This window comes from Anguilla anguilla, chromosome 11 (genome assembly GCF_013347855.1).
Source record: "Anguilla anguilla isolate fAngAng1 chromosome 11, fAngAng1.pri, whole genome shotgun sequence".
In the NCBI taxonomy this organism is placed as follows: domain Eukaryota; kingdom Metazoa; phylum Chordata; class Actinopteri; order Anguilliformes; family Anguillidae; genus Anguilla; species Anguilla anguilla.
Genome location: NC_049211.1, coordinates 4825511 through 4843968, shown reverse-complemented (window position 1 = coordinate 4843968; position 18458 = coordinate 4825511). Strand labels below are relative to the sequence as shown.

Below are 18458 nucleotides of genomic sequence, written 5' to 3'. Positions count from 1 at the left end.
AAAAAAAAGAATATCTTGTAAAACTGACCTGCAATTTTTTAAATTTAAATGACTATTTTGTTCAAATGGAGAAAACAATCAGCTCTTCATTACTGTTAGTCTACACTCGACTGGGTATGTTGATGGGGGTAATGTGGAAATAACTTTTTAGATCCTATAGATTCCTACAACCCCATCCTTCAGTGAACCCTTCTCTAGACGGAATCAGTATTGGGCTGTGGCCCCTATAGAGATTTGGGCCGCAGCCCTTATAAAGCACTGGGGTGTGGCCCCTATAGAGGATTTTAAATCCGATGCATATGTCTATTTTCTCCCCTGACAGAAGTTTGCACACTAGTCCATAAAGAACCACAGACGTAAATGATCCTAAGTATTAACTAGCCAATACATAAATAATGTCAATGAAATGTTTAATAATTTATACCAAACACCAGAATCGAAGCAGTTGCCGGACTGGTGGGAACCACTCGCTTGGATTTTAAAAGCGAACGGAACAGTATATAATTTATGTTCTGCTCAAACGGGAAGTGTGGAACAGCACTAAAGATTTTACACACGCCTTGCTTTCGAATGATTGTTTCTTGGGGCCAGTTGGGGTGCGATTTCTACACGGAAACACACACACACAGTGCACACAGGGGGCAGCTGCAGGAACTCTACCCAGGAACTCCCGTGGGGCAAGCTGTGGACACAACAGAGGCAGACCTTAACTTGCGAGGACAACGAGCATCAGCTCGCTCACATTTCTACGCAGGCAGTAAATGGGTCAGCTCGAGAACGCAGAAGGGCCCCGGCAAGCGGCCGCCCGACTGAGAGAGCAGCCCAATTATTTTTAGCGGAAATAAATACGCTGCTCAGACGTTGCTGAGATCACTGAGCGATAAAGAGGAAGTGGTTTTATTCCTGAAACGCTTACCCAGTCCTCAGAAACGTCTTTGGGCTGATTTAATCGAATAAAGCAATGTCAATGAACATTTAGAAGCAGAGTCCGTACGAACGGTTTTTAATGCCTTATTTTGTTTCTTTAAATTGTGGCCCACTGATGTACTTAAGCTTCTCCTGTACATGGAACATAATTATGTATGGATAGCTCAGAACCTATACTCCTGTACATGGAACATAATTATGTACGAATAGCACGGAACCTATACTCCTGTACATGGAACATAATTATGTATGGATAGCACGGAACCTCTACTCCTGTACATGGAACATAATTATGTATGGATAGCTCGGAACCTATACTCCTGTACATGGAACATAATTATGTATGGATAGCACGGAACCTCTACTCCTGTACATGGAACATAATTATGTACGGATAGCACGGAACCTCTACTCCTGTACATGGAACATAATTATGTATGGATAGCACAAAATCTGCACATGCTTTGTGTGAAATCAACCATGATATAATACTAAGTTTAACTCTGATAGAGTACTCTGATTGTCTCTATTGAACTTGTATAAGCGCTGTTAGAGTTGTTTTAGCATTTAACAATTCACCACAATCTCAAAAACAGTGAGTACATTCTGGCTGAGTCAGTATCTTTGGATTTTTGGCTCAATTCTTATAGCAATGCATTTCATTAAGAGGTACTACATGAATTCATTTCTGTACAATTATGTACACAGCACAAGGAACAAAAATCTTTACATTAACAGTAGCTTCTATAAATCACAACAGCTAGAAAATATAGAGCAGATAATATAGAGATTAATTTACAGGATTTAGAGAGAACCTTAATGAGGTTGAATACGCAATTAATTTACCATGTTAAATCATTCATTCTTATTTAGATCCAGAAAGAGTTCAAACACAAGAGGAAGATTTTTAAAATAAAGTGATTATTGAAGGATTAAAAGCAGACTGTAGGCTATAGAAACTAATATTTTTGTGTATTTCTGTGAAGACTGCAAGATATATACCACTCCTCAGAAGCTGTCTGCAAAGGGATTATTGAGTCTCTGTGGCATGACGCATATAAGGAGAATAGGTGTTCCCCTGGGGCTAGGTTTGGGGCCAACTCCTATTCTTTTATCATTTCTATTCTGGTGAAGTTTAGATGTTTCCCCTTCTCATGAGCTCAGTAAGACGAATATAAACCTCTTCTAGCCTGTGGTCTCTGGAATAAAGTGAGTGGCTCTTTTTTGCCTACCATAAAGCTTACTGCTATATCCTTGCATCCCCTCTCCACGCAAATCTTTCTTGCTGTACTTCCTAAGCTATTCTTTCTTTTTTAAAAGGAAAGGTTAAATCAGACCATAATTTGCTCATATTCTGAACCCATGACCATTCGTGTCTCTGTTATCATGGAATTGGGGGGGGGGGGGGGGGGTGGAATAAATAAACAAAAAGCATACACAAGTAATCGCCAGGTCATCTCAGTTGGTCATCGTGTAAATAGCAGAAAAATGTCCCACTGCTGCTCTGTACTCTATCAGTTCTTTAAAACAGTTCATATCGACTAGTCCTTAAACTGCATTTCAAGTACTCTGGCTTGTTTGCCAGTTGACGTAGTGTGCTCGATCCATGTCTATTTGTAAAGGTGTGTCACAATTTCTTGTTCCTTTACAGGCGTTTGGATATTATTGGTTATTTCATCTTAAAAGTAAAAGGCTGTAAGTAAGTACTCCATGATCTCTTCTACACTCTCACTATTCTCACAAGGCAGTGCTTTTTAAAATGACCAGGTTCGTAATTCTACTACTGCTAATAATAATGCTAAAATGAATGTTAGGGTCAGAACAGGGATGTTTGGTTGCTACGTGACGCTAATCCACTCAACGCAGAGGCTCTCTTTCACAGACCCGTACGGGTACACAAATCCACTTTTCTGTGGCAAATCCACTTGTCCGCGTCTATTCAGAAAGATTACGCGGCCTCTCCCCGCCCAGCTGCTGTAGTCGCTGTCACAGTGATTGCGCGGGAGCATAAATAAACCGCAGCCGTGTACAACCTCAAGGCCTTCAAAACGCCGCTCCTGAGAAACGAGGCCAAAAATGCGCCTGTCGAAAGTGTCGCCCAGCGCCAAAATGTGAAATATAGAAATCGCATAGATCAACAACCCCACCCCCCCACCCCCCATCTGCCTCGCTTCCACACCCAGGGGAATATGAGGAGCGGGAGGCTCAGAAACAGAAGGACGGGGGGATAAAGGGTCGTGTATGACTAAATTCGGGGGGCTGCTGTTGCATTACCCAGAATCCCCCACAGGAACGGTCTGAGCAGGGGGCTGGAGCCAGCGGGCGTTTTGCTGCGCGCGTGTGTGTACGGATCGTAAGGTCCGGGGGGGAAGGAGCTGATCGCTGCCTTCAGCCCGCCCGGCTGGGATCGGAATACTCGGAAAACACCACTCCACCCGTTCCGCAGGCTGGAATTCCCGCCAAGCCGCACACATGATTGATGGCAAAAGCTTCGGTAAACGTGCTTATGTTTGATGTGCGGCACGCAAGAAAATCCGTACCGCTCACAGCCAACAACAAACCGAAAAAATCTGAAATCTAAAAGTTGACAGCATATAAATTCCTGCAGTCCTGATAACAATTAATTTTTCCTTCATATTATTCCCAATACCCCCTGACAGTTCTAGCACCTTAAAAAAAAAACTATGCACCAGTCCATGCACAATTTAAACGATTCAAAGTTAAAAAAACAACTCAAATCATGCTGCCAACCCTGTACAAACGGTAAAAAAGTTGAATGTACTAAATCTTCAAGACGACATGGGCGGGGGGATGGCAGATGGGGGATGAGGGATGGGGAGGGGGGGGCTAAGAAGAGGGACTCCCTAAACCAAAGACTGCAGAAGCAACATATAAAGTCTGCGTTCGTCTAGGAAGCCCGGTGCTCATTACAGTGAATGGAGGCTCCTGCAAATTCCTACTTAACGCACGACTGCTTTTTATATGCATTTATTCATAGATTCTAAATAACTCGATGAAGAGAAAATGGCACATGGTTTCGGGCACCCTGTCAGTTAGTAATTAGTAACACCTCCTTAAGCAGATCTATAACAGCCTCCAAACATCTCCTGTCGCCAAACAAAGTCTTTCTATTCTTGCTTTTGAATTTTTTTTACCTCCCCATTATTCCTCGCGACACTCGTCTAGCTCAGAAACGTTCCGGCGTTCTTGCGCGGACTGCACGTTCGAGGTGAAGTCTGGGGACAGTGAGAGCCATTACAAAGCCTTCATCTTTCTTCCCCGTACAGTAAGCGCTTCGTGATTGATTTTGAGGAAGGCTCCGCAGCCAAGTTTGAGCTTCGGGGGTGAGGGACCAGGGCATTTTTTGGGCAAAATGCCGCCCACACTTGCTGGAGTTCATGATTCTATTGGCCAAATCCAGAGACCCGGGCATCACAAATCCACTGCCCTATTTTACATCCTTTTTAATGCGAGCGTCCTTCCGAAGCCAAACTCACCACTGGCGTCCAATAAGCGCAATTCTGGACTCATAAACCATAACCAATGAGAAATTCCAATGTTAAACTTTGAATGGAACTGGGTACTATGGTCTGATGAGACCACAATCACTGGAAACTGGTTTAACTTTTCTTTGTAACTGTCATAAATTTTAAGGCCGTTGGCAAATGTACATATTACAGGTTAGTCCCACACTCATGCATGTACACAGACACCAAACGCACACACACACACGCTCTCACAAACACACACACACACAGACACACTTACACACCCCACACACACACACACACACACACACACAGATATACAGACACACAGACACACAATCATATGAGTTTATCCGTTGCCCGGGGCGAATTCAATTCAATCCCGCTGCCCTGCCTCAGAGCTGAAGCCAGGGGGTCTGGGCAGCTTCAGCGTCACATGACCTGGGTTTTAATGAGGGCCCTTTTAAAAGGGCTTTTTGTCCGCGGATGAGACTCAGAGATCAGAGGATGTGCCTGAGAGGAGGGAATGAGAGAATGAGAGAGCGGGAGAACTCTCTCTCTCTCTCTCCATATCTCTCTCTACCGCTCTCTCTCTCTCCCTCTTTCTCTCTCTTTCTCTCCACATCTCTCTCTCCCTCTCCACATCTCTCGCTCTCTCCATATCTCTCTCTGCCTCTCTCTTGCTCTCTATCTCCACATCTTTCTCTCTTTCTCTCCACATCTCTCTCTCCCTCTCCACATCTCTCGCTCTCTCCATATCTCTCTCTACCTCTCTCTTGCTCTCTCCCTCTCACTCTCCACATCTCTGTATCCCTCTCTCGCTCTGTCTCTCTCCCTCTCCACATCTCTCTCCCTCTTTGCCGAAGAAAGGAAAGTATGAGTCCAGCCCTGCTCTCCTCCTTGTGTGTCCTTCGCCCCTGCTCTCCCTGCTCTCTCTCTCTCTCTCCCTGCTCTCTCTTTCTCTCTCTCTCTCTCTCAGCAGGCTTCAGAACGGGACAAATTACATTTCTTCACTGCACTCATATATCAGCGTTCACTTACAAAATAACCCAAAAAAAGAAGAAGAATGCTTGATGCGGTAAAATCATTAATCACTTGCTTATCGGACGTCCCTCATCCAGCGAGCCTCTTACAGATTTCGGCTAACCAGCTCTCCCGGCTGAATTTTCCACAGGAGTAGCAGGTGATAACGGGCCTTGATCAAAGCTACACTTTTTTTTGACTTGCCTTCACAGTAGAACCCCTTTTTGAGTTCTGTATGGACCGATGTATAGTGGGTGTGAAACGTGTGAATGACCCCAGACTGAACCATTTTGCCCAGCAAAGAACCCATGACTTAGATAGGGTTCTACTATAGGGTTCTGCTATAGAAGTGCCTGAAACACAGAGACACACCCTTTCTTCTGAGAGTGTACACCAGAAGCATCCTGGCACTTACAGGCACAACCTCTCGGTACTCAGTCCAGCGTACTAACTACTGCAACACATGCATGCTAACTACATGCATGCTAACTACTGCAACACATGCATGCTAACTACATGCATGCTAACTACTGCAACACATGCATGCTAACTACTGCAACAAATGTAATTGTCACTTACGTTATTGTTACCTTATTTTTAAATTGGTAACTCATTTTGTAGTAAACAGTCATTTGCTTAAATGAACAAATAATCAAAACTGTAATCAGAAATGTTTCTACAATATGTTTCCTGCACATATTCCTTTTCAGTGGCTAGCTATCTGTGGTTTACTTTGCTAGCTGATTGATTTTATTCAGGGTTTTCTTTACATCAGGAAGTAGCACAGACTTCATTAGTAGTGCTCGTTTTAAGCTAGTCTACCTAACAGGACGCCCTAGTGACATGCACAGATGTTTGTAACCAAAAAGCACAAATAAAGCAGAGATGTATATAATAAATACATAAAGCAGAATAGAATAGAGGAAATACATTTTTACTGCTTTAATTTTACCTTTAAAAGTTTTCCTCAGACAACCCATCCTCCTAGCCAGAAACTCCAATTGCAAAAGACCCAAAAGGCAAAATGGATTTTCTCTACTTTGTTTTATCTGTTGATAAGCATCTGGGTAATTATTTATTTCTGTGTTTGCTTCCGTTGCAGACATTTGAGCATGTCTACTCTAGGTGGGTTCTGCTAATAAATTGCACTATTTTTGCAATGATGGAGTGTTTTTCATTCTTTGAATACTGCTATGGCTATTTTGAGTGCATCTTGTATTGCACTTTAACTTAATTCCTTAATTCAGTCACTTCCCTTTTCCATACTGTATCCTTTAGCGATAGTGTTAAGACATGCAGCTTTTTTGAGTGCTTCTTGTATTCCACTGCAACTCAATTATTCAATTCAAACACTTCATTTTTTCAAAACTGTATCCTTTGCCATAGTGCTAAGACATGCCCATTTGTCTAATTTTAGGTTTCTTATGGTAAGATGATTTGAAATGAGTATGTGCATCATACGCAGGGCGGGGTCGAAAGCAGGCTAATACCCCTGATCCTTTAACCCCTTGAAGAGAAGGTTTTTTGGAATGTTCTATGTAATCAATGGAGTTCTAGTATGTGTTCTAGAACTCCATTGATTACAGTTACCAGGTGTTGTGAGTGTAGCATTAGAACGTTCAGTTAAGAACATTGAAATCGCATATTACTCACTTCAATGCATAAAAATGACGTCCTTTTGTAAACCTAACAATGAGCCTGCAAGGGCTCAAAACGTTGTACTCAGTAGTATGGAATAAGTACATAATAAAAGAATTGGGAGCACCCACAGTGCGCTAGCTATTTTTACACCACATTGATTATCTTTTTTTGACTCAGCTCCTGGAAGTTACATGTGCACGTGCGCATTGGATGACTCACTTTAATGTGTCACAGTTCTGCGCTAACTTGAATGGCTTCCCTGCGAGAGAGAGAAAAAAAAAACAAAAAAAGCATTGGCCCGGGTCTGGAAATAGGCCCAAGGTCACCAGAGGAAGAAGGAAAAAAAAAAAAGGGAGATTAAGTTCCATTAATGAGAAATCAAGTCAGCTGCCGCCAGAGACGGGGTCAAGTGATTGCAAATAGAAACCTGCAGTCAGTGAGCGGTGTCTCAGAAGAGCCCGCCCCCCCCCCCACCTCCCTCGGATCACCACACCATCTCCGCACACCGTCGCCGTTAACCCTTTTTTTTTTTATTTAGAATGTTTTTTTCTAAATTCTAAGCCAGTGTTCTAGAACCCCATTGTTTTCAGTTTTCCAGCAGCAACTGTTACGTCAGCGTTAGAATGTTCAGTTAACGTTCCAGTCGCACACGTAGCGGACGAAGCCCGAGAAAAGCTATCATCGGCGGAAACGCCGCGCACGCCGAAGCCGGCCTAGCGCGAAGGTTCCCCCCCCCCCCCCGTGTGATCTCCGCGGCCTGGCGGCCTAGCGCTCAAACCCCGCCAGAGACGAGCAGACGAGCGTCCCGCGGACCGCCGCCCTGCCGGGCGTCACGTAACGTAAAGCCCGCCGGAGAGGAACCCTGGGGAGGGGGGAGTTTTTTGGGTTTTTGGGCCGGGATCCAAAGCCATCCGATTCATGCAATTGTGAAGGTTAACCTCTGTCGTTCCCCGCATTTATCCGTCTGTTTGTGCTATTTGTAGCCTGGGACACTCTGAATCGAAGGAGGGTGTCCATCCTCCCCCCCCCCCCCCCCCCCCCCCCCCCCCCCCCCCCCCTCTCTCGGGTATATCACTGTAACCTTGCCTACGACCGGCGACTGTGACATCTGTCACAACCGGCCCAAAAGGTCAGGAACCATTCACAAGCTAATGATGAGATGCTAAGTGCACCGCTAACCCCTTTCAGCCAAACATGTCAGCTATAGTGCAGCATCCAGCACGCGTCCAGCTTAAGTAAATAAAAAAAGACAAGTTTATCGTATTAAACCTGGGTGCCAGAAATAATTTTTTTGTGTTTGTGTTAAGGGCACTACATTATACATGATGCCTGCTGCTTAACGAAGTGCTTTAATCTAAGTCTGAAGCTCCTGGTACACAGTTGAAGGGCTAACAGTGTATTGTCACATGCTCTTAAAGTGAGTGTGAAATCCAAGGCCCTGTTTTCACAGTCATGGTGTAATTGTACCATGGTAACTGTAAAAATATAGTGCCAATTCACAATGGTGGTGAATGACAGGCACGTCCAATCTTTTTTGGTGCTTCTGTGACCAGAGACAGTAGCAAATCTAAGTCAAGGTTTCAACAGTGGTAAGTTAACATAGAATTATTGCCTGTGGAAGTTGGGGGTTCATTTTGCTATGATCTATCACCCTGTTACTAAAATCACAGCCCTTGAGGTCCAAGAACTCCTGGTTTTCCACCCTCCCTTTACCTGGGAGTCAGGTGTGAATACAGTCTGGCCAATCAGTAGCACTAATTGTTCAGTTAGTTACATGGGGGAAAAGAAAACAAGGGCTGGATTTGGAGATGAGGTCCAGAATTCAGTATTCATGATCTGTCAGATCAGCTACTTTTTGAAGGACCAACTGTCAATCGAAAACAGTACGAAACCCAAAATAGCATACGCATCTATAAATACACCTTATAAATATCAAGCTACGATGCAAAAAGGCAAGTATTAGCCTAAACCTTGCTAAAGTCCTTTTTTGTTTTGTTGAAGAAAATCTAACTACTTCTAAATAATACAATTTGGGAAAACAGTGTTTCGTATGAAGAAACTGAAATACAAGATTTGCTCAAAAAGCCATATATCTAAAGGGAGAAAAATTGGTGAGAACTCTATGTGGTAGCATAACATAATGATGAGAACAGGCCATTCAGCCCAACAATGCCCTCCATTTATACTTCTGCAAGGATAATTCCCAGTGCTGAGGGTGTGTCACAGTTTTCCCGAAGAACACACCTGCTCTGTACGGCCTGTGTTCTGTTTTATGCCTTTATATGCATCTGCGCAATTGTACATTTGCGTTTTGTTTTTCTGTTGCACACTTTGGAAAGCATCTACTCCGTAACCCTGCTGGGTGCCTTTAGACCGAGGGTGACTAATGAATTGTGAACTGTTTTCTGAAGAGGGGAGGGACCAAAAGAAAAAAACTGAATGGTTTTCAAGCAAAAATGAAAGATATCCTGTTTACTCTAAAGGGGGCTTATGCTATGACGAAAAGCCAATGTACTACAGAAGAAAAAGAATGTTCCAATCAGGTGCTGATCACTGGCTTGATTATTGGAGAATTTAAACTGAGGTTTATCACTGCGAAATGCACATTTCAGTGTGTGGTGGCATCACTGAATAAAATCACTGTACAGAAGCAATGGATGAATGAAATATGAAATGCAAATGTAGCATTGTCAAAATGCATACAGAGATGATAATTCAAAAGTGAAAGGAGCATTTTAGATCAAAGTATTTAGTTTGAGTCCTCACATTTGCAATTGAAATTAGTTTTCCAGATGTCATTTTTAACATTTTAAAATATTTTTTTAGTAAAAAATGCATGTCTATGAAAGACTGTAGAGACCATGCATTTATTTTATTTTTTGCTCCTGTTATCTCGATATCACAAATTGCTTTCTTGTGATCACAAATTATTTTGTGATCTTGACATATAATCATATAATGTTATAATAATCAAAACTGTCCTTCACTTTTAATCCATGGTTACTGATCAGCACAGTGCCATACTGTTTGAGTTTAACAGAGTACGTGCTTTTAACAGAACAATAATATATCTTAGTTAAACGGAATTTCGAATTTATGTGTAAAAATAAAACGGCGATGCTCTGTTACTAAGCAACAATAAACAATGTTGGAGGATGTATAATTTGGTTTACGTTGTGCCGGTGAGTGGAGAGCAGGTCTTGCGTCAGGCTTGTGATTTTTAGAGCGGACCTCCCCGGGGGAAAAGTCCTTCAGCGCTGACAGGTATGTAAACCAGCGAGTAGCTGCAGGCTCTGCTGCAGACGCCCCTCTTCAAACCATACAGCGTGACGTCTTAGCGCCCTCTGCTCATCTGTCAGGGCTACGCGAAAAATCCGGCAACAGTTCTCCGGCTCCACGAAACTGTTTGAGCACCGAGTACGTTGACGGATCTGCGAAATTCAAAAAAAAATTCCTGGCGCGAGCTCGCTACGCTACCGGAGCAGTAGCGCTAATTGATCCGCCGCGCTGTTTTTTTTTTTAAAAAAGCGCTGGCGATTGATTCGCTAAAGACAGACGCTACATCCATCACCCGAGCGGCGGCTTTTCCAGATCGGACAAAACGGAAGTCCCGGAAGGTCCGAATAAAGCCGTTTGACATTGCGCCTAAATGTGACAAATCGTTTACAAAAAAAAAAAAAAACTTGCTAAGCTAATTCCCTTTCCTTTCCTACCTGCTCTTCCGTCTTCCGTACACTCTCTGACAGAGAAACGCACCCTGCTGTCATCAATCAAAAGAGGAGATTATGCTGTGTAAGTACTGCACAGAAAACCGGGACCATCTGACACCACCATTTTTCATTCTATGGAAGCCGGTTTCAATACACGTACCTCCACAGATACAAGTTAGAAGACACTGTAAATTTATTGAAGTGCTAACTAGCCCACGTTTGATAATGTGCAATTCAGAGGGAGGCGGCAGAAGCAAACCCTGACCGATTTAAACAGGCCGCATGTGTCACTGTCCTAGGACCTAGCACACAGTTTTAATACATATCTACATACGCATTTTCTTTCCATTTTCCTACAATGAAATATTGTGAAGTGCAGTTACTGTGGTCAAACCCTACATGGACTTGAATTAGCAGTAACATGCTAAAACTGAACCACACCAGTCTAATCCAAGATTATGCAAAGGGAAGCGTGCACATTTAAAAAGTTTTTTATTTTTTGAATGACTTCGTGCTACATATCTCTCCCACTCTTAAATATTAATTTTCCTTTTGGTGCAAAGTTGAAAACCGTTCGGTCCACCCAACTCTTAACTGTAAGGATATGGACTGGCATGAAAAACATTCTCAATTCCTGAACCCATTAAATGTACAGACACATAGTGATTTGTGTTTAATGGACTGTGGAATTGCCACCCCTAAAAAAAAAACAAAAAAAAACAAAGATGACTCCGAAAGTTATAATGAGAACGAGACTTGAGAAATGGAGGGGTTGCCCGTGTTCCATGGCCTTCAGCGTGTCAGTTACTAACGCCCAAATCCTCAGACTACTTTAGTAAAAAAATACACGGCAACGCGTATTGTGCTCTACAATAGCTTGTACGCTCAATGACCCAACTACAACAATGACCCAACGACAGCAAAGATCCAGAAACAAAAACTACAACAATGACCCAACTGCAACAATGATCCAACAACAACAGCTGCAACAATGACCCAACTACAACAATGACCCAACGACAGCAAAGATCCAGAAACAAAAACTACAACAATGACCCAACTGCAACAATGATCCAACAACAACAACAACTGCAACAATGACCCAACTACAACAATGACCCAACGACAGCAAAGATCCAGAAACAAAAACTACAACAATGACCCAACTGCAACAATGATCCAACAACAACAACTGCAACGATGACCCAACTGTGACAATGACCCAACTACATCAGTGTAGGTGTGTTACTTAGCCTTCAGAGCAGTGTAGGTGTGTGCGGTGTGCGTTAGCATTAGCCTTTAGAGCAGTGTAGGTGTGCTATCATTAGTCTTCAGAGTAGTTTAAGTGTGTTAGCGTTCAGAGCAGAGTAGGTGTGTTAGCATTAGCCTTCAGGGCAGTGAAGATGTGCTAGCATCACCATTCAGAGCAGTGTAGGTATGTGCGGTATGTTAGCTTTAGCTTTCAGAGCAGCATAGGTGTGTTAGCATTAACCTTCAGAGAAGTGTAGCTGTGTTAGCATTAGCTTTCAGAGCAATGTAGGTCTGTTAGCATTAGCCTTCAGAGCACTGTAAGACAGAAGGCTGTAGCTGTTGAATGACTCACTTGAACAGAATGAGGTATTTCTCCAGGACTGAAGCAAAATCCTCCGTCTTTCAACACATCTTTCAAGAGAACTAGATGTACTGAATCACTGATCCTAAATTACTTGTTCCCTTGAGCTACTGGGTAGACAGTGCAAGACTCCAAATTGCTTGCTTGGAAAAACATATGCTACCTACAAAAAAACACTGCCAGAATAAACAGGCTGTCTTCCCATTATTCAACTGATTAGAATCTAATTTGCTAATACAGTCACTGCACATAGAGATGACACGCTATATCTCTATAGTGAACTGTGATGCAATAGTCAAATGAACAGAATAATTTTTCTCATAATCAGTACACAGTATAAAGAACAAGCCAGATGAACTGTGAACTATGACTACTGTAGACATTAGACACTCCTTACAGCAGTGGGTCCCAGCCCTGTTCCTGAAGATCTAGCATCCTGCAGGTTTTCAGCCCAACCCTAACAAATAGCACCTCGTTCAACAGCGATGTGAATTAGTAGAATCAGGTGTGCCAAATTAGGGTTGAAATGAAAACCTACAGGACGGTAGATCTCCAGGAACAGGGTTGGGCAGCCCTGCTCTAGCGGTTGAATGAGGAGCACTTTGTTAGGGTTGGAGTGAAAACCTACAGGACAGTAGATCTCCAGGAACAGGGTTGGGAAGCACTGCTCTGCAGGCCCATCCATGCCCTAACAATCAGACACAGGCCTAACTTTCTATCTTGAAAATTTAAACAGAATCATTGCTGATTGACAGCTTATATTTTAATTGACAACATTTTAAATACTCTACTGTTTCTTGCTACAAACATGTTAATCTTTGTTTATCAGACTCTGAGGGGCTACGTGTTCTGAACATCGTGAAAAGCATGTGTGCAGTACTTGAGCTGAAGTAGAATTGAACTATTCATTCAAAGTGTCTTAGTATGAACATGTATACTTTAGTATGAACATGTGTGCTATTAAATACATTCGATCACTTACAAAACAAGTGCCATTGTCAATGTACTCACTGCAAGCTGTGAACATACCTCAAAGCATTAGTACAACTTCCAGCTGAAGTACAACTGAACTACTCAGAGTATTTTTGTACTGAAGCAATATGCTTTATGCTATGAATACATTCTATCCCATACAAAAAAAAACAAATGCATTTCTGTTATGACACGTCATTATCCGCACGTTACATTGTTTATCATAGGCCTCCGAGAGGCTACGCTTATATTCACCGCACTCAACTCCAGTCACGGAATGTGCCGGAAAGAGTTAGAGCAGCGTACGCTACATTGAACTGAGTGGAAGTGGAACCGAACGAATCACCCGGTCAGTGAACCAATCACCTGGGTCATCGTACTGGCCTCAACAACAACAACACGGTTTGAATCCGTAAAAAAAAAAAAAAAAAGTGGTTTGTAAAGCACGTCATCAGTTCTCCCTTCCTCTCTTTCACACCCAATCCAACCAGCCAAAGACAAACGGAGAAAAACAAGGGTACGTTTCACACTGCTTGGGTTTGCAAAGCCATTCGCTTGATCTGAAGTATCAATCACGGGGCAGTATTGCTCTAAAAAAAACAAAAAAAAAAAACACCAGCAGCGAGGGAGGGCACGAAGACTTACCCCAGCGTTGTCATGGTGACGATGGTGTACCAGAAGGAAGCGGGGATGCTGGTGAAGTTCGTTCCCTTGGTGCCCTTCTCGGCGTAGAACATGACGGTGGCGAAGATGATGATGGCCATGGTGAGGGAGAAGAGCAGGAAGCCCAGCTCCGAGGCGCAGCTCTTTAGCGTGTAGCCCAGGATCCGCAGGCCCTGCGAGTGGCGGGAGAACTTGAAGATGCGGAAGACGCGGAAGACGCGCAGGGTGACGAAGGCGCCGCTCACGTCCTCGTTCTCCGGCATGACCAGGCCGATGTAGTAGGGCATGATGGCCACCACGTCGATCACGCTCATCACCGAGCGCATGAACTTGCAGCGGCTGGGCGCGGCGAACAGCCGCATCAGGTACTCGAAGGTGAAGATGAGCACGCAGGCCGTGTCCATGCAGAAGAAGGCCAGCGAGTACTTCTCGCCGCACGGCAGGTCCTTCGACGTGCCCTTGATGGGCCGGCACGGCACCGTCTCCACCACGTTGGCGATGACGGAGACGGCGATGAAGAAGCCGGTGACGTAGTAGAAGACCAGCGCCATGGTGCTGGTGTGCGGGTTCTCGAAGGCCCGCCACAGGCGCTCGCGCGTGGTGCTGTCCGGCGGCAGCGGCGTGTCGGTGGCCATCTCGGCCTCCGTGTCCTCCGCCAGCCGCTCCTGGTTCTCCTTCTTGCGGTCGCGGTACTCCTCCATGCAGCAGTCGCCGATGATCTCCGGCACGATGCCGTAGAAGGCCAGCTCCTCGTCGAAGGCCTGGATGCACTCGTGCCGCGGGTAGTGCAGCTTGCCCGTCCGGTAGAAGTTGAGGACGTGCCGGAACATCTCCGGGTCCCGGTCGAAGAAGTACTCCTGCGTGTCCTCGTTGTAGAAGAACTCCTTCTCCGAGCTGCCCAGCAGGGTGTCCGGGTAGCGGTCCAGGGTGTTCTTCCAGGTCTGGAAGCGCAGGCCGCTGACGTTGACGAAGAGGATCTCGTCGCTGCGGCTCTTCTTGTCCACCGGCGGCTTGGGCATGGTCTTCTTGGCCAGCGGGAGCCAGCCCACCGCCGCCGCCCGTGCAAAGGGCAGCCACGTAGCGACTCCGGCGGCCATTTTGGCTCTGGCGGCCGCGGCTTCCGGCTACTGGATCAGACGGGGCAGCCGGCAGGCGGAGGGGAGAGGCAGCGGGGGCGCAACGGCTATCGCGGGAGGGGGCCTTTTCGAATCAAGAGGAACAGGGCCGGTCTCTGCAATCTGATCATTCGAACTGTGAGGTACTGCAGCCCGATGAGGTTTCCGCTTTTTTTGGGGGGGGGGGCTGGGTGGGGGGTGGGGGAGGTTTGTTTCTCAAAGAGAGGAGAATTTAAAGCTCAGCTGGGGGTTTGTGCTTTCTTCATCGTTCCGGGATTGAGAAAAGGTGCAACGGCACGTCAACCGGGGGGACTAAACAAACAAACAAACAAAAAAGTCAGGCCATTGAAATTATTGGACGAAAATCGGGCACAAGGTGCAAAGGAACTTTTAAAAAAGAAGGTCTTTTTCCGTAACACAAAAAAAAATAAAAATTAAAACTGTGCTTCTTTATTGACAATACATGGCTTGTAAAATTGTGCAGTGAAGGCTCTCCAGGAAGTGAATGGTTAAGGTCTCTGGGCTTCGCTCGCTGCCTCTCCCATCTGAAGAAGGACCTGATGCAGTAACCCTGCGTTTCAGATTCACATTAAACTGTGATGATGGCTTCCGAAGTTGCAAGATAGACAGTTTTTCCTCTGTTGCTCTCTCTCTCTCTCTCTCGCTCTCTCTCTGGATAGCTCTCCAGCTTTGATTATATGGGTGTCTCTCTTCAACTTTCCACCCAGCAAAGGGGTGTATTTTTAACACGGTGAGAGTATCCGCCGTTTGAAAGGGGCCTTGTTTTGGCGTTCCTAATCCTTGTATGGCTGTCCTTCTATATACCTGTCAAGACACACAACGCATGCGACTCAGATACTGTGCAGTGCCAGCCGGGCGAGCTGGTCTTTGTGTTCTTGTTAAGGACTGTTTAAAAAGGCAGGCCGCCCTGTACAAACACACGGTCCTCTTTCACATCTAAAACAGCCGACCTCATCGACTTCCTTAACTCGGTTCAACTCACGGTTCGCTGTTCATTTTCAAGGAGGTTTAAAATGTATTAACTACTGAGTCGATTAAAAATAAATGCTTTAAAAGCATCATAAAGGGCTAAAGTGAGGCATTATTCAATAACATGATGAAGATATAAGCTAAATGTTTAAATGAATACACCAGCGAACAAGCCACAAACATTATCCATATTCAGTACTTTACCAGCACATACAGTGCAGCTAATATACTTTTTTTTTTTTGCTATTATTTAAAGAATGAACAGGATTTCTACTCCAAAACAATAATCAAAACAAATCATTTTTTAAAAAAAGCAAAATTTAAGACAATAATAATTCAGCCTCAAAAGACATTAAGAAATAAACAACCTGCTAAAATAAACACTGCCTAATATCCTTACCTACCTTAACTATGCTAATCACTTTCATTGGGCTTCAGGATAGGTACATGTTTGGAAAGACAATAAAATGTTTAAAAGAGCTTACCTTGCAATAAAAAATGCAAAGTAAGAAAAAAAAAAACTTTCAGTCCTGTTAACAATTCATTGTTTTAAAAAAAGTATATAAATAATAAAAACAAACAAAACACGTGGTCTTTTTTTTTTTTTTTTTAAATTAGTGGAGTTATTTTAATGAAACCTTCAAGCACTTCCTGTTGCTTCTTCAAAAACAAAAACGTACAGCACTGCAGCTAAATTGTCAAACCACAGACGAGCAGCAACAATAAGATGCACTCCACATCCACGCCCATATGTACACGCGCAGAGTAAATATCGTCATCGTAAATAGTCCTTTTCAGCCTTTACAGGTGACACACACGGCCTGGTCGAGTTCCTGTCAGCGTCCGGCAATTCAACGGCGAAAAAAAAAAAGAAGAAAAACGCGCAAAACAATCACGACCGGTGAACTCGACTCCCACTTCAGCGAAACGCACAGACGAACAGCGCAATTCGGTTTGATTTCCGAGCGCATTAAAAGCGGCAAGCTGGCCCCCTCAGCATCACTGTGATTCAAACGCCGGCTTTACAAGTGAAGCAACATTTCCACCCCCCACCCCCCCCCCCCCCCCACCCCCACCACAACCCCCCTTTTTCTTTTTCCACTTGCTTTCAAAAAAAGCGCTAGAGTACTTTAAAAAAATGCACCCCAGCCTCTCAGCCCCACAGCCGGCCGTAGTGTATACCCAACAAAAGGAACTCTTACTACAGTCAGTGAAAATATTACTACCAATAAAAAAACTAGCGTTATTGCTAGCGTATTCAGTGCCATCCATTGTAAAGCATGCTTTAACTTGCTGTCAAGCCCAGATGAATATATTCCCCGTGCACGCTCCAGCATGTGTTTGCGTGTGTGTTGCTCCATAAGCATTCTTCTGAATGAGCATATATATACAGTCTTGGATTCATACAATGTATGTGTATATAATACAAATGTGTGTGTGTGTGCATGGGTGGGTGTGTATGTGTGTGTGTGTGTGTGTGTGTGTCCGCGCGTGTGTGTTTCATGCATCATGTTGTATTGTGACTAATGCAAATTCATAGCTACCTTCAGTTAAAGCTGAGGATGACGGCTGTTGAAAGGGTCCGTTTTGTGAAAAAAAGAAAAAAAAAAAGGAAGGATAAATTTAGCAGCCAAGTACCAGCCCCTCTGCTGCAGTCCCACCATATCCTACATAGAAAGTGCCCAAGTGATTCTAACGATGTGCTCCAGCTTCTCTCTGCTCTCTCTTTCTCTCTCTCTCTCACTCCCTCTCCCTCTCTCTCTCTCTCTCCCCCTCCCTCTCCTCAATCTCTCTCTCTCTCCCTCCCTCTCCTCACTCTCTCTCTCCCCCTCCCTCTCCTCACTCTCTCTCTCTCTCTCTCTCTCTCTCTCTCTCTCCCTCCCTCTCCTCTCTCTCTCTCTCTCTCTCTCTCTCTCTCCCCTCTGTGCAGGCTCAAGCTCTCTCGCTCCCTCCCTGACTCTTCCTCTCATTTGCTTGCTCGACCCTCCTCCTCCCTATCTCTCGGCTCTCTCGCTCTCCCTCTCACTCCGTTCTTAATGCTGAAACAGTTTCGCGGCGCGAGGCAGCATCCTCCCCCCCCCACCCCCCACACGATCGGAGAAGCGCTGGGATACGGCAGATTTTCGGGGAAACTTCCAAAGATCCAGGGGCAGTTAGGCAAACTGATTCCGCGTAAAAGAGGGAATACCGAGTTCCAAGATTTGGTCGATGCGCTCTGTAGAAACGCACATGCACACGAGAGCTCCAAAGCCGTAGGTGCACGCTATTGATGAGGAGAGAGAAACTGGAAGGATCGCGAGTGGGAGAGGACTCGCAG

At 44.6% G+C, this 18458-nt stretch overlaps 2 protein-coding genes across 2 annotated transcripts in view; one reads left to right on the top strand and one right to left on the bottom strand.

The window, feature by feature from the left end:
- Nucleotides 1-15344, bottom strand: part of kcnd1 (potassium voltage-gated channel, Shal-related subfamily, member 1) — a 76569-nt gene extending 61225 nt beyond the window's left edge. Inside the window, exon 1 of the mRNA XM_035382070.1 lies at nucleotides 14019-15344. Coding sequence (XP_035237961.1) covers nucleotides 14019-15133 — 1115 coding nt within the window. The 5' untranslated portion in view covers nucleotides 15134-15344. The remainder of the gene's footprint in view (nucleotides 1-14018) is intronic.
- Nucleotides 1-18458, top strand: part of LOC118207890 (plexin A3) — a 591709-nt gene that overhangs the window by 215271 nt on the left and 357980 nt on the right. The gene's annotated exons all lie outside the window — the stretch shown is intronic.